This window comes from Scardinius erythrophthalmus, assembly GCF_964197995.2.
Source record: "Scardinius erythrophthalmus genome assembly, chromosome: 8".
NCBI lineage: Eukaryota > Metazoa > Chordata > Actinopteri > Cypriniformes > Leuciscidae > Scardinius > Scardinius erythrophthalmus.
In genome coordinates this window covers 18077082-18098812 of record NC_138228.1, presented here as the reverse complement: position 1 = coordinate 18098812, position 21731 = coordinate 18077082, and the positions used below count along the sequence as shown (strand labels likewise).

At 36.8% G+C, this 21731-nt stretch overlaps 1 protein-coding gene across 1 annotated transcript in view; it reads right to left on the bottom strand.

The window, feature by feature from the left end:
- The window catches only part of otogl (otogelin-like), a gene marked incomplete at its 5' end in the record, with an annotated part of 46373 nt that continues 24642 nt past the window's right edge, over positions 1-21731 (bottom strand). The window contains 26 exons of the mRNA XM_081372840.1: positions 1-1413; positions 2019-2098; positions 6604-6675; positions 8004-8049; positions 8136-8255; positions 8538-8642; positions 9854-10032; positions 10135-10198; positions 10331-10371; positions 11708-11812; positions 11918-12019; positions 12435-12542; positions 12627-12731; positions 13643-13855; positions 13936-14121; positions 14246-14387; positions 14912-15129; positions 15497-15680; positions 16149-16241; positions 16344-16367; positions 16448-16590; positions 17343-17520; positions 18434-19107; positions 19209-19288; positions 20574-20691; positions 20946-21224. Coding sequence (XP_081228966.1) covers positions 1213-1413; positions 2019-2098; positions 6604-6675; positions 8004-8049; positions 8136-8255; positions 8538-8642; positions 9854-10032; positions 10135-10198; positions 10331-10371; positions 11708-11812; positions 11918-12019; positions 12435-12542; positions 12627-12731; positions 13643-13855; positions 13936-14121; positions 14246-14387; positions 14912-15129; positions 15497-15680; positions 16149-16241; positions 16344-16367; positions 16448-16590; positions 17343-17520; positions 18434-19107; positions 19209-19288; positions 20574-20691; positions 20946-21224 — 3860 coding nt within the window. The 3' untranslated portion in view covers positions 1-1212. The remainder of the gene's footprint in view (positions 1414-2018; positions 2099-6603; positions 6676-8003; positions 8050-8135; positions 8256-8537; positions 8643-9853; positions 10033-10134; positions 10199-10330; positions 10372-11707; positions 11813-11917; positions 12020-12434; positions 12543-12626; positions 12732-13642; positions 13856-13935; positions 14122-14245; positions 14388-14911; positions 15130-15496; positions 15681-16148; positions 16242-16343; positions 16368-16447; positions 16591-17342; positions 17521-18433; positions 19108-19208; positions 19289-20573; positions 20692-20945; positions 21225-21731) is intronic.

The following is a 21731-nucleotide window of genomic DNA, read 5'->3' as shown; positions in this document are numbered from 1 at the left end:
GCACAGTGCAATTTTTTTGTATTTTTATTTCATTATTTAAAAAACATTGACAATATCATGCAGGTTTTTAGGTATTTTACTAAATGCTAATCCTTTTTATGCGTACACAATTTTGATCATTTGCAGCAGAAATTAAATTTTTGACATTATGGCTATAGTATGGAAAATTCAAGTTCATCAAGTTATGTTTTTTTAAAGACGGCTAAGAAAGGAGGACACAACTAGTGACAGGAAGTGTGCGCCTGTAGCAGATAATATCAGTAACACTTTACAACAAGATTCCTATTACTAACATTATTTAACACACTGTAAAAAAGTTGCTGCCTTAATTTTTTAAGTACAATCAACTTTAAGTAATTTCAACTTAAATTAAACTGATTTAAAAAAATGAGTTGAATCTTGTATAACTTATAAAAAAGTTGAAATTGATTAACTTATTTTGATGAGTTAAAGCAACGTATAGTGTCATAACTTATTGATCATATAACTTTTTACAGTGCATGAACTAACAAAGAAAGAATGTTCTAAAGCATTTATTAAACTCAGTTAATGTTAATATAATTTCAAAATGTATTAATACATTAGTAAAAAAGAAAAGTTGTATCTATTAATATTATTTAATGGACCTGAGCTAACAGGAACTAACAATAAACAGTTGCATTTTTTATTAACTAACATTAACAAAGGTCAATAAATACAGTAACAAAAGTGTTGCTCATTGATAGTTAATGTTAGCAAATGTATTAACTAATGTTAACTACTGGGACCTTATTGCAAGTGTTACTGAAATATCAAATAACTACTTAAGACTGGCTCGTAATTTTTTCCCCCTCTAATTAATAAGAAATGTGATTTTGTTAGAAAAAGCACAAAGTTGCATTTAAATAAAGCATTTGGTTAAGTTAAGATCTTAAGATGTACAGTATAAGTGTACTTAAAATGTTTATGGAAAATATTAATACTAATTTGCATGTCATTTAATGTTAATACTCTAAAATCTAAACAATACACAAATTTAACAGCAGTTTGTTGTTCTTATTCTAATGAATGTTTGATTAACGTATTACAGATACATTTGAGATATTAAAGACAACAGTGATGTGTTAGTAGTTAGCAGTTTTACAGATACTATACTGTATATGCAGTCAAAATCTGTGTCAAGCTAGTGCTCTCACTGAGATCTTAACTTTACTGCACACAGTCCACAAAGAATCAGTTCCACTGGCATGAGCAGTCCATTGGCTCCTGGTAGTAATAGTCCACCGTGGTGGCGTTTCGAGTGCAGTACAGCTGAATGATGCGGTTTTGTAGGCCGTTCTCACGGCAGCACTTGCAGAAACGTGCGTGACTGTTAATGTTAAAATTGAAGATGGTGGCAGATGGACATTTTCCATCACATGAATACACAGTCACCTGAAGAGAAAAACCAAGAGAGATGAGGTTAGCAACTCGGATGGATGGATAAATGGATGGATGGGTGGATGGATGGGTGGGTGGATAAATGGATGGATGGATGGATGGATGGATGAATGGATGGATGGATGGATGGATGGATGGATGAATGGATGGATGGGTGGATGGATGGGTGGGTGGATAAATGGATGGATGGATGGATGGATGGATGAATGGATGGATGGATGGATGGATGGATGGGTGGGTAGATGGACGGGTGGGTGGGTAGGTGGATGGATGGGTGGATGGATGGATGGGTTGGATAAATGGATGGATGCAATAGAATAGGTCTTCAACCCTGCTTCTGAAGGTCTACTGTCCACTGTTTAGATCCAACTCTAATCAAACACACCGGAACTAGCTAATCAAACTCTTCAGGATCGCTTGAAAATCATAAGCTAAAGCAAGCTGGATAAACTTTACAGGGCTTTGGGCCTCCAGGAGCAGGATTGAAGACCTCTGGATTAAATAATATAAGAAAACCTATCATAATAGATTAGAACAACAGAAAATGTATACATGTAATAATAGGAATTGCAATTTTAATGTGAATCTTTCACACTCACAGGTGCATTACTTCTACAGTCATCTTTTCTGATGGTGGTCCTGATGGCGACTCTCTTACAGGTTTTACCATCTTCTTTGCCTACACACACACACACACACACACACACACACACACACACACACACACACACACAGAAAAATTGTGACTTACAAATGAACACAAACATGCACATTTTCATTTTTAAAGCAACATTAAACAATATTAACTAAAATAATAATAACAATTTAAAATGTATTAAATTAAAAAATATGTTGGCATACATTTATTTTATCCATCCGGAATTGACTATAGTTATTTCCTATTATTGCTGTAACATGAAATTAACCAACATTAAATTATACTGCATTCATTATTATTAATTATTGGCATGATTTCAGAAATGCTGCATTACCTAAGCCTGAATATTTTTTATTTTTTTGTCAACAATCAATAGCCCATAAGGCCTATTTGACATCAGTTGAGGTGAAGCAGGTTCTTACATTTTGAGGATTATGAAAACTAATATTTGGAATAATGTGCTCTGATAAATAATTTGCAATGAGACCAGGAACATGCAATAAGAAATTAAATAGATGTCATTTTGACGTTCAACAAACTTATATACAGTACTTTACAATATTTCTGATATTTTATGCCATAACATTATAGAATGCAGCAGTGGTTGTCCCCTTTTTCAGCGGAGCTGAATCCCAAAGTATTTTTTTTTTCCATTCATTTCTCCCGTAGGGATTTCAAAAAAGTCTTTGTTAAAGCCATGAACCAAGCTAATCGAGGTGAATCACAACACTATAAACTTTGATTTGAAACACTAAAGTTTTTGAAAATCTGACAAAAAGACAAAGGTACAAGACTGTGTACTTAACGGCTTCAGGGAGGGAAAGAACTACAATGAAGCATTGCGAACAGCATAATCAAATTATGGATGAACATACAACTACTCATTTACAAATTTTTATTGCATATTTAAAAAACATTTTGAGTTTATTGCAAAATATGCACACACATATACATATATACAGTGGGGAGAACAAGGATTCGATACACTCCCGATTTTGCAGGTTTTCCTACTTACAAAGCATGTAGAAGTCTGTAATTTTTATCATAGGTACACTTCAACTGTGAGTGACGGAATCTAAAACAAAAATCCAGAAAATCACATTGTATGATTGTTAAGTAATTAATTTGCATTTTATTGCATGACATAAGTATTTGATACATCAGAAAAGCAGAACTTAATATTTGGTACAGAAACCTTTGTTTGGAATTACAGAGATCATACGTTTCCTGTAGTTCTTGACCAGGTTTGCACACACTGCTGCAGGGATTTTGGCCCACTCCTCCATACAGACCATCTCCAGATCCTTCAGGTTTCGGGGCTGTCGCTGGGCAATACGGACTTTCAGCTCCCTCCAAAGATTTTCTATTGGGTTCAGGTCTGGAGACTGGCTAGGCCACTCCAGGACCTTGAGATGCTTCTTACAGAGCCACTCCTTAGTTGCCCTGGCTGTGTGTTTTGGGTTGTTGTCATGCTGGAAGACCCAGCCACAACCCATCTTCAGTGCTCTTACTGAGGGAAGGAGGTTGTTGGCAAAGATCTCACGATACATGGCCCCATCCATCCTCCCCTCAATACGGTGCAGTCGTCCTGTCCCCTTTGCAGAAAAGCATCCCCAAGGAATGATGTTTCCATCTCCATGCTTCACGGTTGGGATGGTGTTCTTGGGGTTGTACTCATCCTTCTTTCTCCAAACACGGCGAGTGGAGTTTAGACCAAAAAGCTCTATTTTTGTCTCATCAGACCACATAACCTTCTCCCATTCCTCCTCTGGATCATCCAGATGGTCATTGGTAAACTTCAGACGGGCCTGGACATGCGCTGGCTTGAGCAGGAGGACCTTGCGTGCGCTACAGGATTTTAATCCATGACGGCGTAGTGAGTTACTAATGGTTTTCTTTGAGACTGTGGTCCCAGCTCTCTTCAGGTCATTAACCAGGTCCTGCCATGTAGTTCTGGGCTGATCCCTCACCTTCCTCATGATCATTGATGCCCCACGAGGTGAGATCTTGCATGGTGCCCAAGACCGAGGGAGATTGACCGTCATCTTGAACTTCTTCCATTTTCTAATAATTGCGGCAACAGTTGTTGCCTTCTCACCAAGCTGCTTGCCTATTGTCCTGTAGCCCATCCCAGCCTTGTGCAGGTCTACAGTTTTATCCCTGATGTCCTTACACAGCTCTCTGGTCTTGGCCATTGTGGAGAGGTTGGAGTCTGTTTGATTGAGTGTGTGGACAGGTGTCTTTTATACAGGTAACGAGTTCAAACAGGTACAGTTAATACAGGTAATGAGTGGAGAACAGGAGGGCTTCTTAAAGAAAAACTAACAGGTCTGTGAGAGCCGGAATTCTTACTGGTTGGTAGGTGATCAAATACTTATGTCATGCAATAAAATGCAAATTCATTATTTAAAAATCATACAATGTGATTTTCTGGATTTTTGTTTTATATTCTGTCTCTCACAGTGTACCTATGATAAAAATTACAGACCTCTACATGCTTTGTAATTAGGAAAACCTGCAAAATCGGCAGTGTATCAAATACTTGTTCTGCCCACTGTACATATACATATATATACATATACATATACATATATATATACATACAAACATTTCAGTATTTTGAGTGTAGAGAGATCGACTTGATGACTTCATTCACAGTGCTTAATGGGAGTGGGAAGAGCTAAAGAGCTATTTTGTGTGTGTTGCTTTTTTGACTTTCTGATTGGTGTACTTTTCTGAACTGCTTCATAGATAATGTAGTTTTTCCACCAGGAATTACCGTTAAACACGATTATTAAATAATGCAGGCTGACGGCTTCAGCAGTTGCAAATACCATAGATTAACAACATTGTAGCTCTAGTAGGGCTGTTATTACAGGTTTATAAGTTATCGTTCAAAACCGGTTTCCCTTTGGAGAAAATGAATGGAGTTTTTACTTCAAGAATCTGACTGTTGCACTCTATTAATAATGAAATAAATGTAAAATGTTTAAAGATTTAATGATATTCAGTAGTGAATTTTCACAAATGAGGAATATGAAATTTGAAAATTTGCTCCTTTAAATAAGGTGACCAGGTGTTTGTATTGCTGCCTATTGCGGGCTCTGCTTTATGAGCAGGATTTTCTGGACCTCATGAGGTGCTAAGAAAACTGAGTGATACAGACTATGTGATCTGTACTCCCGAAAGAAAGAGAAAATCTCGTGTGTGATATCTAAATGTTGCGTTCCATCTCTAGACCTTTAAAGATCGTAACAATCCACAAGGTCTGTATTGACAACTAAACCAAGTTATGTTTATTCTTTGTAAATACGACTGTAACAATGAGTACACACACACACACACACACACACACACATGCAGAGTCGCACACACACATCAAACCACATTAACACAACAGGCTTAGTGACTATTATTACTGCACCTTGGGGGCTCCACTTGATTGACAAGTTAGTTACCATGGTGACATTTGTCTGACAATGATCGAGTGGCACCATTGAAAACTGAACTTTTCACCCATATGTAATTTTTGTTTGTATGACAATGATAAAATGAAAGGCATTTAATTCTTTTGAGGGCAGTGTGCGTGTGTGTATGTTGTAAATTCCCAGCTCATTAATTTTGACACTGAGATTCTGGAGGTTCAAACGGAGGACAGGTTTCGAAGATATCAGGGGGTTTCAACAGGAAATAAATCAAGACTTCACAGCTGTGTGTCTGAGATGGTGGGAGGGACAGCTGATGAGTGGTTTTGGAAAGCAGTTGTGCCTGTGTTTGAATGTTACACGGATGTTCACAAGTACGAGAATTAAAGGAATAGTGCATAAAATATGACAATTCTGACATCATTTACCCACCCTCATGCTGTGGAAACCCATATTGTTGTTCTATTTTCCATGGAATACAACAGTGCCCTTTTGTTATTTTTGCCAAACAGTTCATAAATGTAAATAAAATGAATACATTTAAATGAATTGAAAATTAGACAAAAGGCTCAATGAAGGTGCTCAACCACAAAAAAAAAAAATAAATAAAAAATTTGCAAAAAGGAAAAAGGTGGCATACCATAAATAGAAAAAAATATTTATTTCATGTTTTCACCAAAATATTTGGCATATTTGAATTTAATACAAGGCTTTATAACATTTAAGAACTGAGGCAAGATTTCCAGTAAATTAATAGAATAATTTTATTCTATTCTTTTTTAAAAGATTCAAGACGTAAGGTACAGTACTATATTGGGAAAATAAAAAAAAGTATGAATATTCTTCAAAAGTATTGCTTTTGTGTTCCACAGCAGAACTGTATAAGGAATTTGACTAACATGAGGGTGAGTAAATGATGACAGAATTCCTATTATAGCCAAACGTCTCACACACTTAATCAATTCACCTTAATTGATTCACTCAAACTAAAAGAAAATAATGGCAAGACTGAAAGAGATAAGTCAAAAAATATTTTCTTCAACACACATAAAATATTATGAGACACAGATAAAGAAGATAATTCAGTAGATGAGTGAGTACCTGTATCACAGTTAGTACTAGCAGTGGGTGTTACTGGACTAACGGAAAAAGGCAACAAACCAAGTCCAGCACCTGAGAAACACACAGGGGCAGGTTCACAAACTCACAAGTCTGTAACAAACTCATTTGGTTGAAGTCGCTCGTAAAGCTTCCAGCACAAACACAAGAGCCCCCAAACCAATGCGAACACACACAAACCTGCACCCACAAGTGCCCTCATGCGTAAAAAGATGCACAGACCCACCGCTTGCACAAAAAAAATACATACCAGTTTGTTGAAAGCAAATTATTAGCACATAGCCAGCAAAGGCACATGCCAGTGGAGTTTCTTCCTCAAAATCACCTCTGAATCCCTCTAGCATGCCATGCCAATATAATCAAAGAAAACTGTGTCTTAAACAGATTCATGCAGCTTTTTCCAATATGCTTTCCTTGGTTTATGAGTAATGCAAAAAGTATATAGGCCTACACTAACATTCAAATGCTTTGGGACCAGTTAGATAGTATTAACTATACTTAGATAGTATAGTTTATTGTATTGTTGAGTAAATAAATGTAGCCTTGGTGATTAGAGACTTCTTACAAAAACATAAAAAAAGCTTACTGATCCCAAACTTTTGAACACTGAAATATCGGCCAGGGTTGCATTTTCCACAAGCATCATAAGCCTAAATAGATTGTGGAGACCATTGTTGCCAACTGTCTCTATGATCTACTTCGGTGTACGATGCTTTTATGAAACGCAATATATCCACAAATATTTGGCTGCCCATTCATTTTGTGCATTTTAAATAAATATTCCCACACCTTTTAACCTACGAATTCCCATAACTTTTCTATGCTTATTCTAGTTAAAGTTTACTTAATCACTCGTTGTCAACATTCAAGGTTTGCTAAAGTTATTGTTTATACCTAAAGCATCAAGCTTTGACAAGAGACAGTTAAAAACCACAAACACCAATCCCATAGCACAAAAACCAGCCTGAGCCACAGATTACACAAAAGACAAAGATAGAGTTAAGGACACATAAAGAGGGGAATTGTATACTGTAGCAATCTGGCTTTCAGTGGGCTTTCATCACAGAAACCCTGTTTTGGACAACACAAGCTGAAATCTATACATTTCTTCCAAGATTACAGCATGTACAATCATTGTATTTTAGAGAGAATTGAGGACAAGGAAAAGCACAATTGAAATTGAAATTGAAAGAAAAGAATGAAAAGGCCCATGAGATATATACAGCAGCACTCATTTCCCCCGGGACAACAGGGAGCATCTAACCACAATATGCAACCAGCAGCTACAGTAGTAAGCCCAGCATTGCTTCTCCATCATGCTGTTCCAAACAGCCCCCAGCATTCCCAGAAAGCACAGCCAGCCCCAGACACACACTACTCACATGTCTTACAGCAACCGTCCACATACGTCTGAACCACGCCTCCATTCTGAAACAGACAGCACAGAGGTTAGAAGAACAACAACACAAACAGATACAGAAGCAGCAAAAGGAATGCAGTGATTTGTGTCAGACCTGAATACACTCTGTGTCATTGAAAGGAGGACAGACAACTCCAGAGGCCAGAACTACTGCCCCTACCGCAGTCTCCATACAGTCGAACCGTGTGCAGTTAGCCACCCATGAGCTGCCTGCCTGCAAACCACATTAAAAAAAAACCCTATCAGGTTCATGCGTTTGCGGCTGTTTCCTGAAAACAATGACGGGGTTTGTCTGAGTGTGTGTGTTTCTGACCTACAATAGCAATATTTTTTATGGATCAATTTGCTGAAAATGCCCCCAGAAAATCTGACAAAACATCCATTTGTGAACATCCTCAAAGGGGAAAATGTTCATAAATACAGTAAATGATGTCAGAAAGTTTCCTTCAAGGGTAAGTTTGGGGTTACATTAATAAAAAGCACCAGTGCAGATTACCATAAATACTTCTGTAGTGCCGTTTTCACTGGGATATGAGCATGAGATGTTTTTGCAGGAGCCACAGCACACATGTGGATCAGATGATGGGACATAAACCTGATGCTAGAGTGACAGAAATGTAAACAAAAAATATATATTTAAAAAATATATATTTTAAAATCACACACACCAAAAAAAATAAAAAATATCGGAAAAATATAAAAATAAGATATGTTATTGTCTATTCTGCACTTTTGAAGTTTTGTTTATTCCATGAAATCCACAAAAAACACCTTTAATTTAGTTTTACATATCCTCTACTGTCTTCTTAAAGGAGGACTCCGGTCAATTTTAACATTGAGCTCATTTTTTTGTACATTTGGAGTGCTGTCAGTACAGAGAACAACGACAAAAATCGGTGTTGTCTACACCGTGTTATCCTCTTTTTAAAATTTGCACCCTGTTGACTTCAATGGGGCAAGTTTTAAACCAGCTTTTAGCCTCTTAACATCCTTGATGTGTCATTACAAGTGCACAGCTAATGTGAGTGATTCCTTCGGGGTGAACACGGGTGAATCTGACTGCAGTAGATGTGAAAGATATGAATAAAAATGATGTTTATTCAGCCAGCGCACATACCTGTATTTACATCCTGTTTTCGGTCGAAGTCCATAGTAATCGATTGTCGAGTTCACACGCATAGGTTTAGTTACCTATGATCACGCATGTGAACTCAACAATCGATTACTATGGACTTCGACCGAAAACAGGATGTAAATACAGGTATGTGCGCTGGCTGAATAAACATCATTTTTATTCATATCTTTCACATCTACTGCAGTCAGATTCACCCGTGTTCACCCCGAAGGAATCACTCACATTGGCTGTGCACTTGTAATGACACATCAAGGATGTTAAGAGGCTAAAAGCTGGTTTAAAACTTGCCCCATTGAAGTCAACATGGTGCAAATTTTAAAAAGAGGATAACACGGTGTAGGCAACACCGATTTTTGTCGTTGTTCTCTGTACTGACAGCACTCCAAATGTACAAAAACATGAGCTCAATGTTAAAATTGACCGGAGTTCTCCTTTAACCGTTAGAAGGCTGAGATTGGTGATGTACCTTTAAGACTTCTATATGTAAATCACTTCTGTTATGATCGACTAACCTCTACACTGTACATTGAAATATTTAATTTAGAAGAGCATTTTTTTCTCCCATGATATGTGCCTTTTAAAACTGGACTTTCATAAATTTCATGGAACATCATGAAAAATATGTGGAAACATCCATTAATTCATATATTGAAAGTTGTATTAGTCATGTGACTTACAGGATCACACTTCTCAGAGCAGTTGGCAGTGGTGACCTCCATGGCGTAGAACCCGGTGCTGGGGTCTTTATGTGTGAGGCACTGAACCGTGTAACACATTTCCCCCTCAAAGTATTGCACCATAGACTGGCCCGGATTCAATATTGTCACATCCTGAAACAGACACACTTCTGCCTTCTCTACACACACAAACACACAAAGATACATAAACACAGACTTGTGTTTCAGTTTCATTGAATAGCATGGCATTTTGAGTGTGTGAGTGTTAGTTTGAGTCTTACTGCAGTTATACAGTGGGCATCCACACGGGCCACCGGAGTCTGGATCCTCCACTTTCACCTCACCCTATAAAACAAAGGTCACGGAATAATACTGTAGTTCCAGAACAGTTCATTATGGCAATGTAATTCATGCACACAACAAAATGGACTATATACAATGTATTCACACACACAGAATACATTTTAGAACACTCACCGCAGCGCAGACCGGAACTGTAAAGTTCTCACACTGACATTCTAAAAACAACAAAAACAAATATTACAAATGTAACTGAGTGTATACATACAAAAAATACTTTGACAAATCATGGTGATATGGAACTTTGATACATACACTAGTTTGGTAAGATATTTTTATGTTTCTTATGCACACTAAAGGCCCGTTCACACCAAGCACGATAACTATAAAGATAACGATAAAGATAACTATATATGTGTCCACACCAGCGACCGATAACGGTCTTTTTATTCTAAGCACGCGCGCGCCCGGATGATCCAGATCCATTTTAAATGCGCGAGACCTTTAAATTAGAATGGATTCTGATTGGCTGTCAGTGTTTTATCGTTCGACAGCTGGAAAAAAATCATTCTGAAAGTGATCCCAATGATATCAGTCCTCACATTTTTATCGTTATAGTTGTGGTGTGAACTCTGTTATTGTTTAATATGGAGAACGATTTTTAGAATTATATCTTTATCGTTATCTTTATAGTTATCGTCTTTGGTGTGAACGGGCCTTAAGGCTGCATTTTATTTGATCAAAAAAACAATAAAACAGTAATATTGTGAAATATAAATGTCTATTTGAATATATTTTTAACATGTCATTTATTCCTGTTATGCCAAAGTTGATTTTTCAGCATCATTTCTCCAGTCGTCAGTGTCACATGATCCTTCAGAAATAATTCTTAATGCTAAATATTTTTGTGGAAACTGATTCATTCTTTAGGATTCTTTTATAGAATAGAAAGTATGAACAAAATAACAGCATTTATTGGAAATAAAAATCTTTGCAACAATATAAATGTTTGTACTGTCAATATCCTTTCTGAATTTTTTTTTAACAGACCCCAACATTTTAAACGATAGTGTACTATTATTAGCTTATGCATTTATCATGCTATTTACATGGTATTCGTGTTCACAACACATGGAGATGGCATGGTACATGTAAAGCCCCTTTCACACAGAGATTCCGGAAAATACACGGATAATTGCGTTCACACAGAAGGCACTCTAGCAATTTAACGGCAATTTCCCGTGATCAATGCGCTGTGTGAAAGGGGCTTTAATGTAATGTTTCTGTATCTGTGAGCTTGTGCATGTTTTTAGTTTAGCTGTACTTTAAGAGAGAACTGTGGATTTTTTTTTTTTTTTAAAAATCCACAAAAGGAAGAAAAGTACACAGAGGGACAAAATAATGCCTTCTAAAATGTCAAAAGGTGAATCCGAGGGTTTGAGTAAGGGTTATTCTGTAGTTACTATAATTATCTTGATCATCTTAAAAACAAAATGAAGTCAAAGGGAAGCTACAGTTTAGATATCTAGGTAAGTGTGTGCATGTGTCCAGTACCGCAGTGTGTCTCTGGGCAGCAGCTGTCCGGCACGGGTCTCTTCACAAGCACAGCTCCAGGAGCACAACTCACACTGGCCTCAGGACACAGACTCATATCACACACTGAAAGATCAAGAACGAGTCATGTTTCTCTGTTTCATTACGACACACAAAATGACCGGGCACTTCAGTACAGTTAGAGACTACTTGTGTTTTTGTTATAATTACCACAATGATACTGCGGACAGCAGTGATTAGTGGTGTTCATATCCACAGCCAGTATCTCTCCAAGCAGACACACTGGTATAGGTTCAATACAGGACTCACACACTGCAAGACATAAGCAAATTATAACTACAACATGCCCTAAAAAAAAAAAAAAAAAAAAAAAAAAATATATATATATATATATATTTTTTTTTTTTCTTTTTTTTTTTTTTTTAACCCTCAGAATATTTAGAATAACCCACAGAATATTTATATTATAATGAATTATATATACAGGCTACATAGAGTTTTAGAGCTTTTAGAACAGAATCTCATAAACAATGTATATTTGGGATTTTAATGTTTGATAATTAGTCATTATAATTATCATAATATGTATTATTAATTATAAATGTATTAACACGACCTTAGATTTAAGTACACACACACACACATTATATTTATTTATATTTCTGTATTGTCAGCATAGAGATGAAATGTCACCTGTAGAACTGAAGTATTTATAATGTATTATTACCACACATGTAGCTGTAACAGCAGGCGTGTGCCCCTCTGACCTCCACCAGGAACTGATCTTCTCTGCAAATCGGGGCAGGGACACTTAGGCATGCCAACGGATCACATTCTAACAGAGACCAATCAGAAGACTGACCCTTATCAACTGATCACATAAACAACCAATCAAAGAAAGGATTACATGAGCTCTCACCACATCTGTATTCGGGACAGCAGGACAGAGCGCTGTAGCCAATCACCAGCTTGTCTCCGTTCTCACAGCTAGGGACTTCACTCTGACAGATGGTGAGGTTACATTCTACACACACAGACAACAGCTTTTTTTCCATACATATTTTTGGTTCATTTTCTTGGAAGAAAAATACTGTACATTTTAAATGTGCATATCTGATTTGTTTAGTTATTTATTTGGTTGTTTGTGCCATGTCAGCATAAAAGGCCATTTTCGTGGCAAGAACAAAAAGAGGTAAATAAAATGAATAAACATATTTAAAAGGATAAAGAAGGCGATAGAGAAATATGATAATAATTGACATACAGAAAGATCAAATTTAAACATTTTGCAAGAATCTTATGAAAGTCTGTTTCATAAGTACTATTTAGGGATATAAATGGACCTAAAACAAACAGACATGGACTAAACTCAACCGCACAACTCCATACACCTTAGGTTGTGTGGCAAACAATAACCCCCAACGCATGTCTGTTACTTGCCAAAAAATATAGTAAATGAAATATTATTACAATTTAAAGTAATTGCTTTCTATTTGAATATATTTTAAAAATGTATTTATTCCTGTGATGTCAAAGCTGAATTTTTTTAGCATCATTACTCCAGTCTTCAGTGTCACATGATCCTTCAGAAATCATTCTAATATGCTGATTTGCTGCTCAAGAAACATTGGGGCTCAGTTGGAATTTTTGTGGCAACCATGATACATTATTTCAGGATTTGAAATTGAAATCTTTTGTAACATTACAAATGTCTGGCATTTTTTTATCAATGTAATGCATCCTTGCTGAGAAAAAGAATGATTTTTTTTTTTTAACATGTCTTTTGAACATTAGTATAGTATGTGACATTAGCATTAGAGATGATTGCCTTCTAGCTCATAGTATATAAACAAAGTACACCAAAGGTGCCAGGGTGATATACTATTTCTGATGGATTTGAGAAGCATACATCCATGTGTGTTTATAGGTTTATACCACAAATCTTCTTAGGACAGCAGACTCCTTCCTCCAGCACGGCGACTGCATACTCTCCCTCCCTCTCACACAGCGGGGCAGGTTCATAACTGCAATCGGGTTCCACAGGAACCACACTACCGTTCTCCAGACACTTGAACAGACAGCAGCCACGCAGAGAGCCGTTCCACACATCACCCGGGGCACGTGGAGCACCATCGTTATCCGTACACACTGATCACATGGACATAACATAGGCCATTATCACAAGAACACTTTATTTTGCATGCAAATGCACAGTGTGGCATTCTCACCGCATTGGTCCTCGGTGACACAGAAGGCGGAGTCCGCCCGATGCAGGATGGAACCACTTTTACAAACGCACTCCTCTCTGATAGAAGAACAGGTGCTCTCCTCGTAGTAATCTCGGTTCTGACATGTTCGGGTCTTGCATGTATTCACACAGGGTTTATATTCCTTACCAGGAGGACATTTGAGTGCTGTGAAATGAAAAAACCGACACAAGTATACAAAAACCAGTCAAAAGTTAAGACTGAGAAATGTACATTTAGTCACACACATTTTCAGACATTTGACTGGTAGAGTTTCTGTAAACACACTCACGGCAGAAGTTGCTTTTCCTCCAGCTGAAGCAGATCTGATGTGTGTAGCAAATGGCCACATAAGCAGCCAGAAAGTCACACTCATGCTCTTTATAATGAAGGTCACCGGCCCATATCTTATCACAGAAATTTTCTGGAGAAACCTGCAAAACGGCATTTGGAATATATAATGGTCAAGTCATATGTAAGTGTGAGTGGGAACTTACATAATGGGTACACAATCCAGTGGGGATGAAATTTCTCTAAATGACCCCAGAATATTAGCAAAACATAAATATTAATTAACAGTAAGTTGTCATTTTGTCAAGTCTTTTTCATTTAATACTTATTTTTGTATTTTATTTCAGCTTTATTTCTATTAAAAAACGATTGATCAATAACGGAAATTATTTTTAATGTTTTAATTTTAGTTAACAATAATAACATTGGTAAAAATTGAGTAAAAAAAAGAGCAAAGTTTATATGCCGAACTTATATATGTGAACTTTTTATTTTTTATATGCCGAATTATGTTTACTTAAAATGTAATGTTTATTTAATTATTTAAATCTGAACTGGCTAAATAAGATTCTAGAGTTGACAAAAATCTGTAATTATTTAAATTAGCTTATATAAAAAGCAATGGATGTAAATGGGATGCCCACGCTCAAGCTTGTGTGTGTAGTACCTTGGGGTGACATTTAGAGAAAGGTCTCTGGTTGAGCATGGTGAAACATTTGGAGCAGTTGCCGGTGGTGCAGTTGTCTCCCACTCTGCGGAAGTAATCTGTATCCTCTGACGTATCCACCATCCATCCGTGCAGAAACATAGGAATGTCCTCAACGTCCCGGACCACAGTGCCGTTGGGCAGGCGCAGGTCATCAGCTGGATTACCGTCGCAACATCCTGAGAAAGGAAACAAAATATGTTGGTAACAAAATACATCAAACACACTTACATGACCACAACTGACCAAATACAGTTTAATTGTAAAAGGCAACATAGAAAAATAAAAACACATTAGCTTTCAGAATGAAACTAAATAATATTCATACATTATCTGGATTTGGTTGTATTGTGAAAAGTAGGATATTATATTATTGGTTAATATTATTAGGACTGTAAACATTTTGATGAAAGATTATAAAAGCATTTTTTTCTTTTACACAAGCATGCTCTGCTTATTTGTGCAAAACAGAATCACAGATACTGAAAGGAAATTGGGTTCAATTTGATTTCATAGTTTCACAAAGTGTAAGTGCAACACACTGACCACAGAGCCCCCTAGTGGAGGTATTATCAGGAGCCGTGTACTGTAGAACCATAATGCCAGTGCTGTGGTACCACTTTATGTTGATCCCACCAGGTGTATCAATGATGTACATTGTCCCCGTGTCATCAATATGGAAGTTCTGTCTGGTAAGAGGAAGCCGGGCCGTAATCTGATTCACCGACACCTGCGTCAGATCAAACCACAACAACATATAATCATGCATCTATGAGCCACGATTAAGAGGAGGTACGAGATGCATTCATTAATTATAATATTTCTTGAGCAGCAAATCAGCATATTAGAATGATTTCTGAAGGATCATGTGACACTGACGACTAGAGTAATGATGCTAAAAACTCAGCTGTGCCATCACAAGAATAAATTACATTTTAAAACATTCAAACAGAAAACAGTTCTTTTAAACTGTAATAATATTTCACAATATTGCTGTTTTTACTGTATTTTTGATCAAATAAACGCAGTCTTGGTCAGCATTAGAGACTTCTTTCAAAAGCATATAAAAAATCTTTACGACCCCAAACTGCTGAACTGTAGTGTACATGTTAAATCATTTCCATTTCCTTAACAAAGGTGTTTAGGACAACATGATTCATGACTAAACAGATTCAAATCTTACAGGTGGTGAACTTACCTTTCTGTCCAAGCGGTTGATCATAATTCTGTACGAGTGAGTTGTAATGTTCAGCTTCTTAAAACACAGACCGGAGGTTCCACCAGTGGGAGTCTAACAGGAAGTGAGAAAGAAAATAAGTTTGTGGCCCTGATTAGGATGATTACAGTGAATAACATTTGAACATAAATAAGCTAATACATATAACACACTTACAGGTCTTCTGATGTAGTTCACACTCTGGAAGGAAAAGCAAAGGATTTAATAGAAACATAAAGAAGCATATTTAGAAGAGACGTAGAGTGTTAGCATGGGTTTACCTCACTGGTTGGGCATTTCTCAATGTGACCGACTATCTTCTCTCTGGGCAGGTGGACCAGAATATAAGAACCGATATCATACAGAGCCACATTGTTCCCATCAAATGTGATCACACGCAGGTCAGAGATTATAGAGCAGCGACCTGACAGTACACACACACACACACACACACACACACACACACACACACACACACACACTTTAAAGTCAAAACATGATCAGATTAACACTTTATTTAACATAACCAGTTTTGAACAGAAAATTAAAGATATATGGAAATGACAAAAGCACATAAGAAAATTACTAAAACTAAAACAAAATTTAAAAAAAGAATTAATTACTGGGCTTATATACTATTATATATTATAAATAAAAAATAGTATATACACTACTATTCAAAAGTTTGGGATCGCTCACCATGGCTGGATTTATTTGATCAAAAACACAGTAAAAACAGTAATATTGTGAATTATTAAAATAACTGTTTTCTATGTGAAAATATATTTTATTTCTGTGATGCAAAGCTGAATTTTCAGCATCATTACTCCAGTCTTCAATGTCACGTGATCCTTCAGAAATCATTCTAATATGCTGATTTGATGCTCAAGAAACATTTCTTATCATTGTCAGTGTTGAAAACAGTTGTGCTGCTTCATATTTTTGTGGAAACTGTGATTCATTTTATTTTGAGTTGAGTTCAAAACCATTTGATTTGAAATAGAAATCTTTTATTACATTAAATGTTGTACTGTCTCTTAATCAGTTGAATGCATCCTTGTTGAATAAAAACACTTAAGAGAAATCTTACTGTCCCCAAACTTTTAAACGGTAGTGAAGGTAATAGTAAATTAACATTGACATAAAAGTATCCATCTGAAAGTGTGTATGTCTTACATGGGCACTGCCACAGTGGGCAGCAGGGGTCTGTGTTGGTCTGGATTGGTGTGCCCAGAAGGTTGCACTGTGGCTGGCTGATGTTGTATCTGCAGTGTTGGGAGGAATTATGCAGCAACAGCTGTCCATTAACACAGATGTACTCACTGCACTCATCCACGCGCAATGAATATGGAGGCTGTGTGGATACAAAACAGAGATGTTCATGAAATAGAGAGTATATAAACCCTTCTACCACCAAAAACTGCCCTGTAGAACATCAGGATTTCAACTCTATAAGGCAATTTTTTACATGCTCTTAGGTAGTACGCATTGATGTGATCTGTTCTTGTGTTATACTACAACAGGTATTACAACAGATTCATCAATTATTCACTGTACCACATGTACCCATGATGCTTTCCTTCAGGCGTCAACATCCTGGCAAATGGACAGGAATGACTCAAGAAGTTAAGGCTTGCAGAAGTGTTCACACTATGTGGATCAACTTTTAATCTTGAGGATGTGTAAATTTATGGGCATGTGTGTAAATGTGTCAGAGAGATATACAAGACAGGGAGGGAAATGGAAGACATCAGCTCTCACTTAATACTATTGCAACCATCACTGATATCTCACAGAAAATGATTCAACAGTAACTAAGAGGCTAAACATTTTTTCTTGGAGAACAGACACTAGGAATGAGATTTGAACGATTCTCTGATTCTGAATCTATAACTACAAGTTGTTGTATGAACAACCACTCACGAAATACACACACTTGAGTCTTCTGTGCACATGAGTAACAGCTTTAATTCAGTTTAATTCAATTTATCTTGAGTCTGGCATGACAAAAGTAATGACTTCCAATTCAGGGAGTAAGATTGACAGATTCAACTGATTCACTTAGTGAGTTCCGATTCAAACTAATTCAAACTTACAACCCTTGAGATCATAACTGAGACTATTTGACTGATTCATTAAAAAGAACCAGCTCAAAGAATCATTCATTCACACGATTGCGTGCAACAGTGTGATACCATGAATATCATTGAATCTTAAAACGAAATATTCAGAATAAGTATTACCAACACTAACACACAAACTCTCACCGTGCAGGGTCCCGTGGGTATAAGGAACGGAGTAAGAACTGTTGTTATTCCGGCTGTCTCAGGCGAAGGAGAGGGTGAAGGCATCATCTCAGAGGTTGTTGAAACAGCTGCTGTAGTTGTCGAAGGCTCCTCGGTCGTCATGGAGACAGATGTTGTCTCTGTGGTGACGGTTGTTGAAGTAGGTTCTGAAGTTGTGGTCTCAGTAGTAATGACAGTGGTGGTTGTAACAGGCGGGACGGTGGTGGTAGTCGGAGAGGTCGTCTCTGGTTCGGTGGTGGCCTCGGGTGTGGTCACCACCTCTGTGGTAGAGGTAGGTAATGCTAACGTGGTAAAAAGAGTTGTGGGCTGTGTAGTGGGTGTGGCTGTTGTGGTGGGCGGAGCGGTGCTGACTATAGGGGGTTCTGTGGTTGGTGGAGAGGAAGTTGTTGGAGTTTCGGTGGACGTGGTTGTGGCCAAAGTTGAAGAGAGTGTGGTTGGTGGTGTAGATGGGCTGCCAATTAAATCATCTGCTTCTAAAGGTGTAGTTACGATTGTAGTACTGGCAGTTGTGCTCGGTGTTGGCGTTGTGGTGGAGGGAGTTGTTGTGGTTGTAGGAGCAGAGCTGGGACCTGCCGTGGTTCGGTTTGATCGGGTCACAAACATATAAGGAGTCGGGGTTGGAGCAAGTGTCACACCTGTGACAAGCACATTAGAAACAAGACAGGTAAGCTAAGACAATTCTAATTGTGTGCATAAAGGTTTACAAAAGATGAAGAAATTATAGTTTCACACGTACAATCTTCTTTGTACACACACCGCCTGGTCACTTCATCCAGCAGCATAGACTTGGGACAGCGTGGAAAACAACCTTCAGCCCTAAACCAGTTTAGATAATGAAAGATATCATACCAGATGTGGATTTTTACTTTTCCTGAAGAAATTGTGATGTCTGGGTTATATTATATTGTGCATAAAGACTAGGAAGCCTGTTTAAGACATTTTCATGACAAATAAGCACATATTCACAACGAAATACTGATATGTGTTCAAATGTTTTAATATAATATTTTTTGTAATTCTCATGATCCTCAAAAAAAAAAAGTGTTTATAACCATCAACACTCAATTGTGCTTAATTGCCGTGATATACTAAACAGTGCAAAAAATGCACCCGAAAGCAGTGGTTCTCAACCTTTTTTGATTTGAAGGCTCACCCATATAATGATTTTTATTGATATTAATTCAATTATTTAAACACAATTAATTTTGTTACTTCAGAAGTTTGAAGAACTGTGCTCTTATTGAGGGGGAAAAATATATATTGTTAGGATTTTATAATTTTTATTTCATTATATTTGTAATATAAGAAATGCATTTTAGTTCACAATCATTTAATGTGTTTTTAGCATTTTAATTTGATTATTTTAATCAATTAATAATAAATTATTAAAGGGATACCGATTAGCATTAAGCTTTGTATCAGTAGAAACCCGATAGTATTTAAAAATGACAGTGCTTCCCTCCCTCGTGTCCCCCTGAGACGAGAGATTTCTTTAATGTGTCTCTGGGAAAAAAACTCACTTGACGCAAAAATCGCCATTTTGCGTCATCGGAGGCTTTTTTGGCCAGAGGCTAGAGACTACAGCCAGTAGTAGGAGCTAGTTCTGCATGTTTTCAACCCGCCCATAGGGGGATCTCACGATAAAACGCCGTCTTTTCAGTTTCGAGTCAAATGATCGACATCATTTCTTCCAATACTGCCCTTGGGAGTGGCTTTGTAGGGCAGCGAAGCAAGTGCATTCTGGGAGTTGTTGTCTTTCATCCACATGAGCCAAAAATAAATTTTCTGGCTTTTCTCAGTCTAGAAGGCACCAACTTCTAAAATAATTTCACATTTCTACTACATAAATGACCCAATTTAAATACACATTCATCTTTCCAGTGGTGAAATATCCCTTTAATTTCAATACTTTTTAGTCATCTTGAGGCCTCCCTAGAGGTCTCCGCCCCCCTGGTTGAGAACAACTGTCCTAAAGTCTTCTAAAGATTTTCTTTAATATTTTTCATTTGATTTTGGAGTAAAGCATTACAATGCCTTAGCAAGCACCTTTTGTAAAATTGTCATATATATTATTATAGTATAAGCACATGCATGATCTTACGGAGGTAGAAACTGGCAGCGTGTGGCATCAGGGTCATTGCATGTTTTCACACATGGACTGGCACATGCATGATATTTCCACTCGCACATCAAGCGGTAAGGGATCACAAAACTGCTCTCTAATGTGCAGGAACACAACCACCATACACAGACACACAAAAAAATAACATTAACATTACAGAAATAGGTGAGTAAATTTTACCACATGATACTCGGAGGCTTATTCGGGTGTAGTTTCGGTGTAATGTAAGTAATATGAGCAGGCTCGCATATCATTATATTAAATACTTATTCAAAATAATAATAAAAGATAAATAAAAAAAACGTCTGGGTCTGATGATAAGATGCATTGTCATTTGCAGACAGGTCTTACCCTCAATGGTAAAACTGCTGCTGATTTTGAAGTTGTGCGTAAGGTCGTAGTTCTGAGCATGTGCGTGTGTGTGTGAGAGGGTGAGGAAGACGCCCTTCTGGCTGTGCAACTCAAAGGATGATCGCCCAGGTAACCACAAGCCCTGGTGGTGGATGAAGGTCGCCTGCCGTCTAAACTCTTCCCCGCTCTGCCAGTGTTCCAATCGTAACCCTCGGTTCTCAGTAACACACAGGAAGTAGTTGGGCCTCTCTGCAGACTCCAGTGAGACAACAGGAAGTCCTAAACACAGCAAAATGCCAAGCGCAATATCAGAATATTTGTTCATAGGTTGGCCAATTATGTTTCATCATCTAATAAGATGCTGGCATGTGATCAGCTGAGGACAAAAAAGAAGGAAAACCTGTCCCCTCAATTGAATATGACTATTCAAAAAAAAAAGATAATAATAATGACACAACAACAACAGCAACAATAATAATAATAATAATAATAATATGTATTATAATATTTTATTTTATTATTATTTACATAAATTGAATCAATAAAAAAATACAGCAATATTGCAATAATACTATCGTATGGTCAAATAATAAAACAAGTTTTTAATAATATTAATAATAAGTATTATTATTAATACTTAATAATAAGTATTATTATTATTATATTATATATATAAGTATATTAATATTATAGTATTATTAGTAGTAGTATATACTCATTTATATACTTTATTGATTTATTTTATATTTATAATAATTATTATTATTATCATTATTATTATTATTT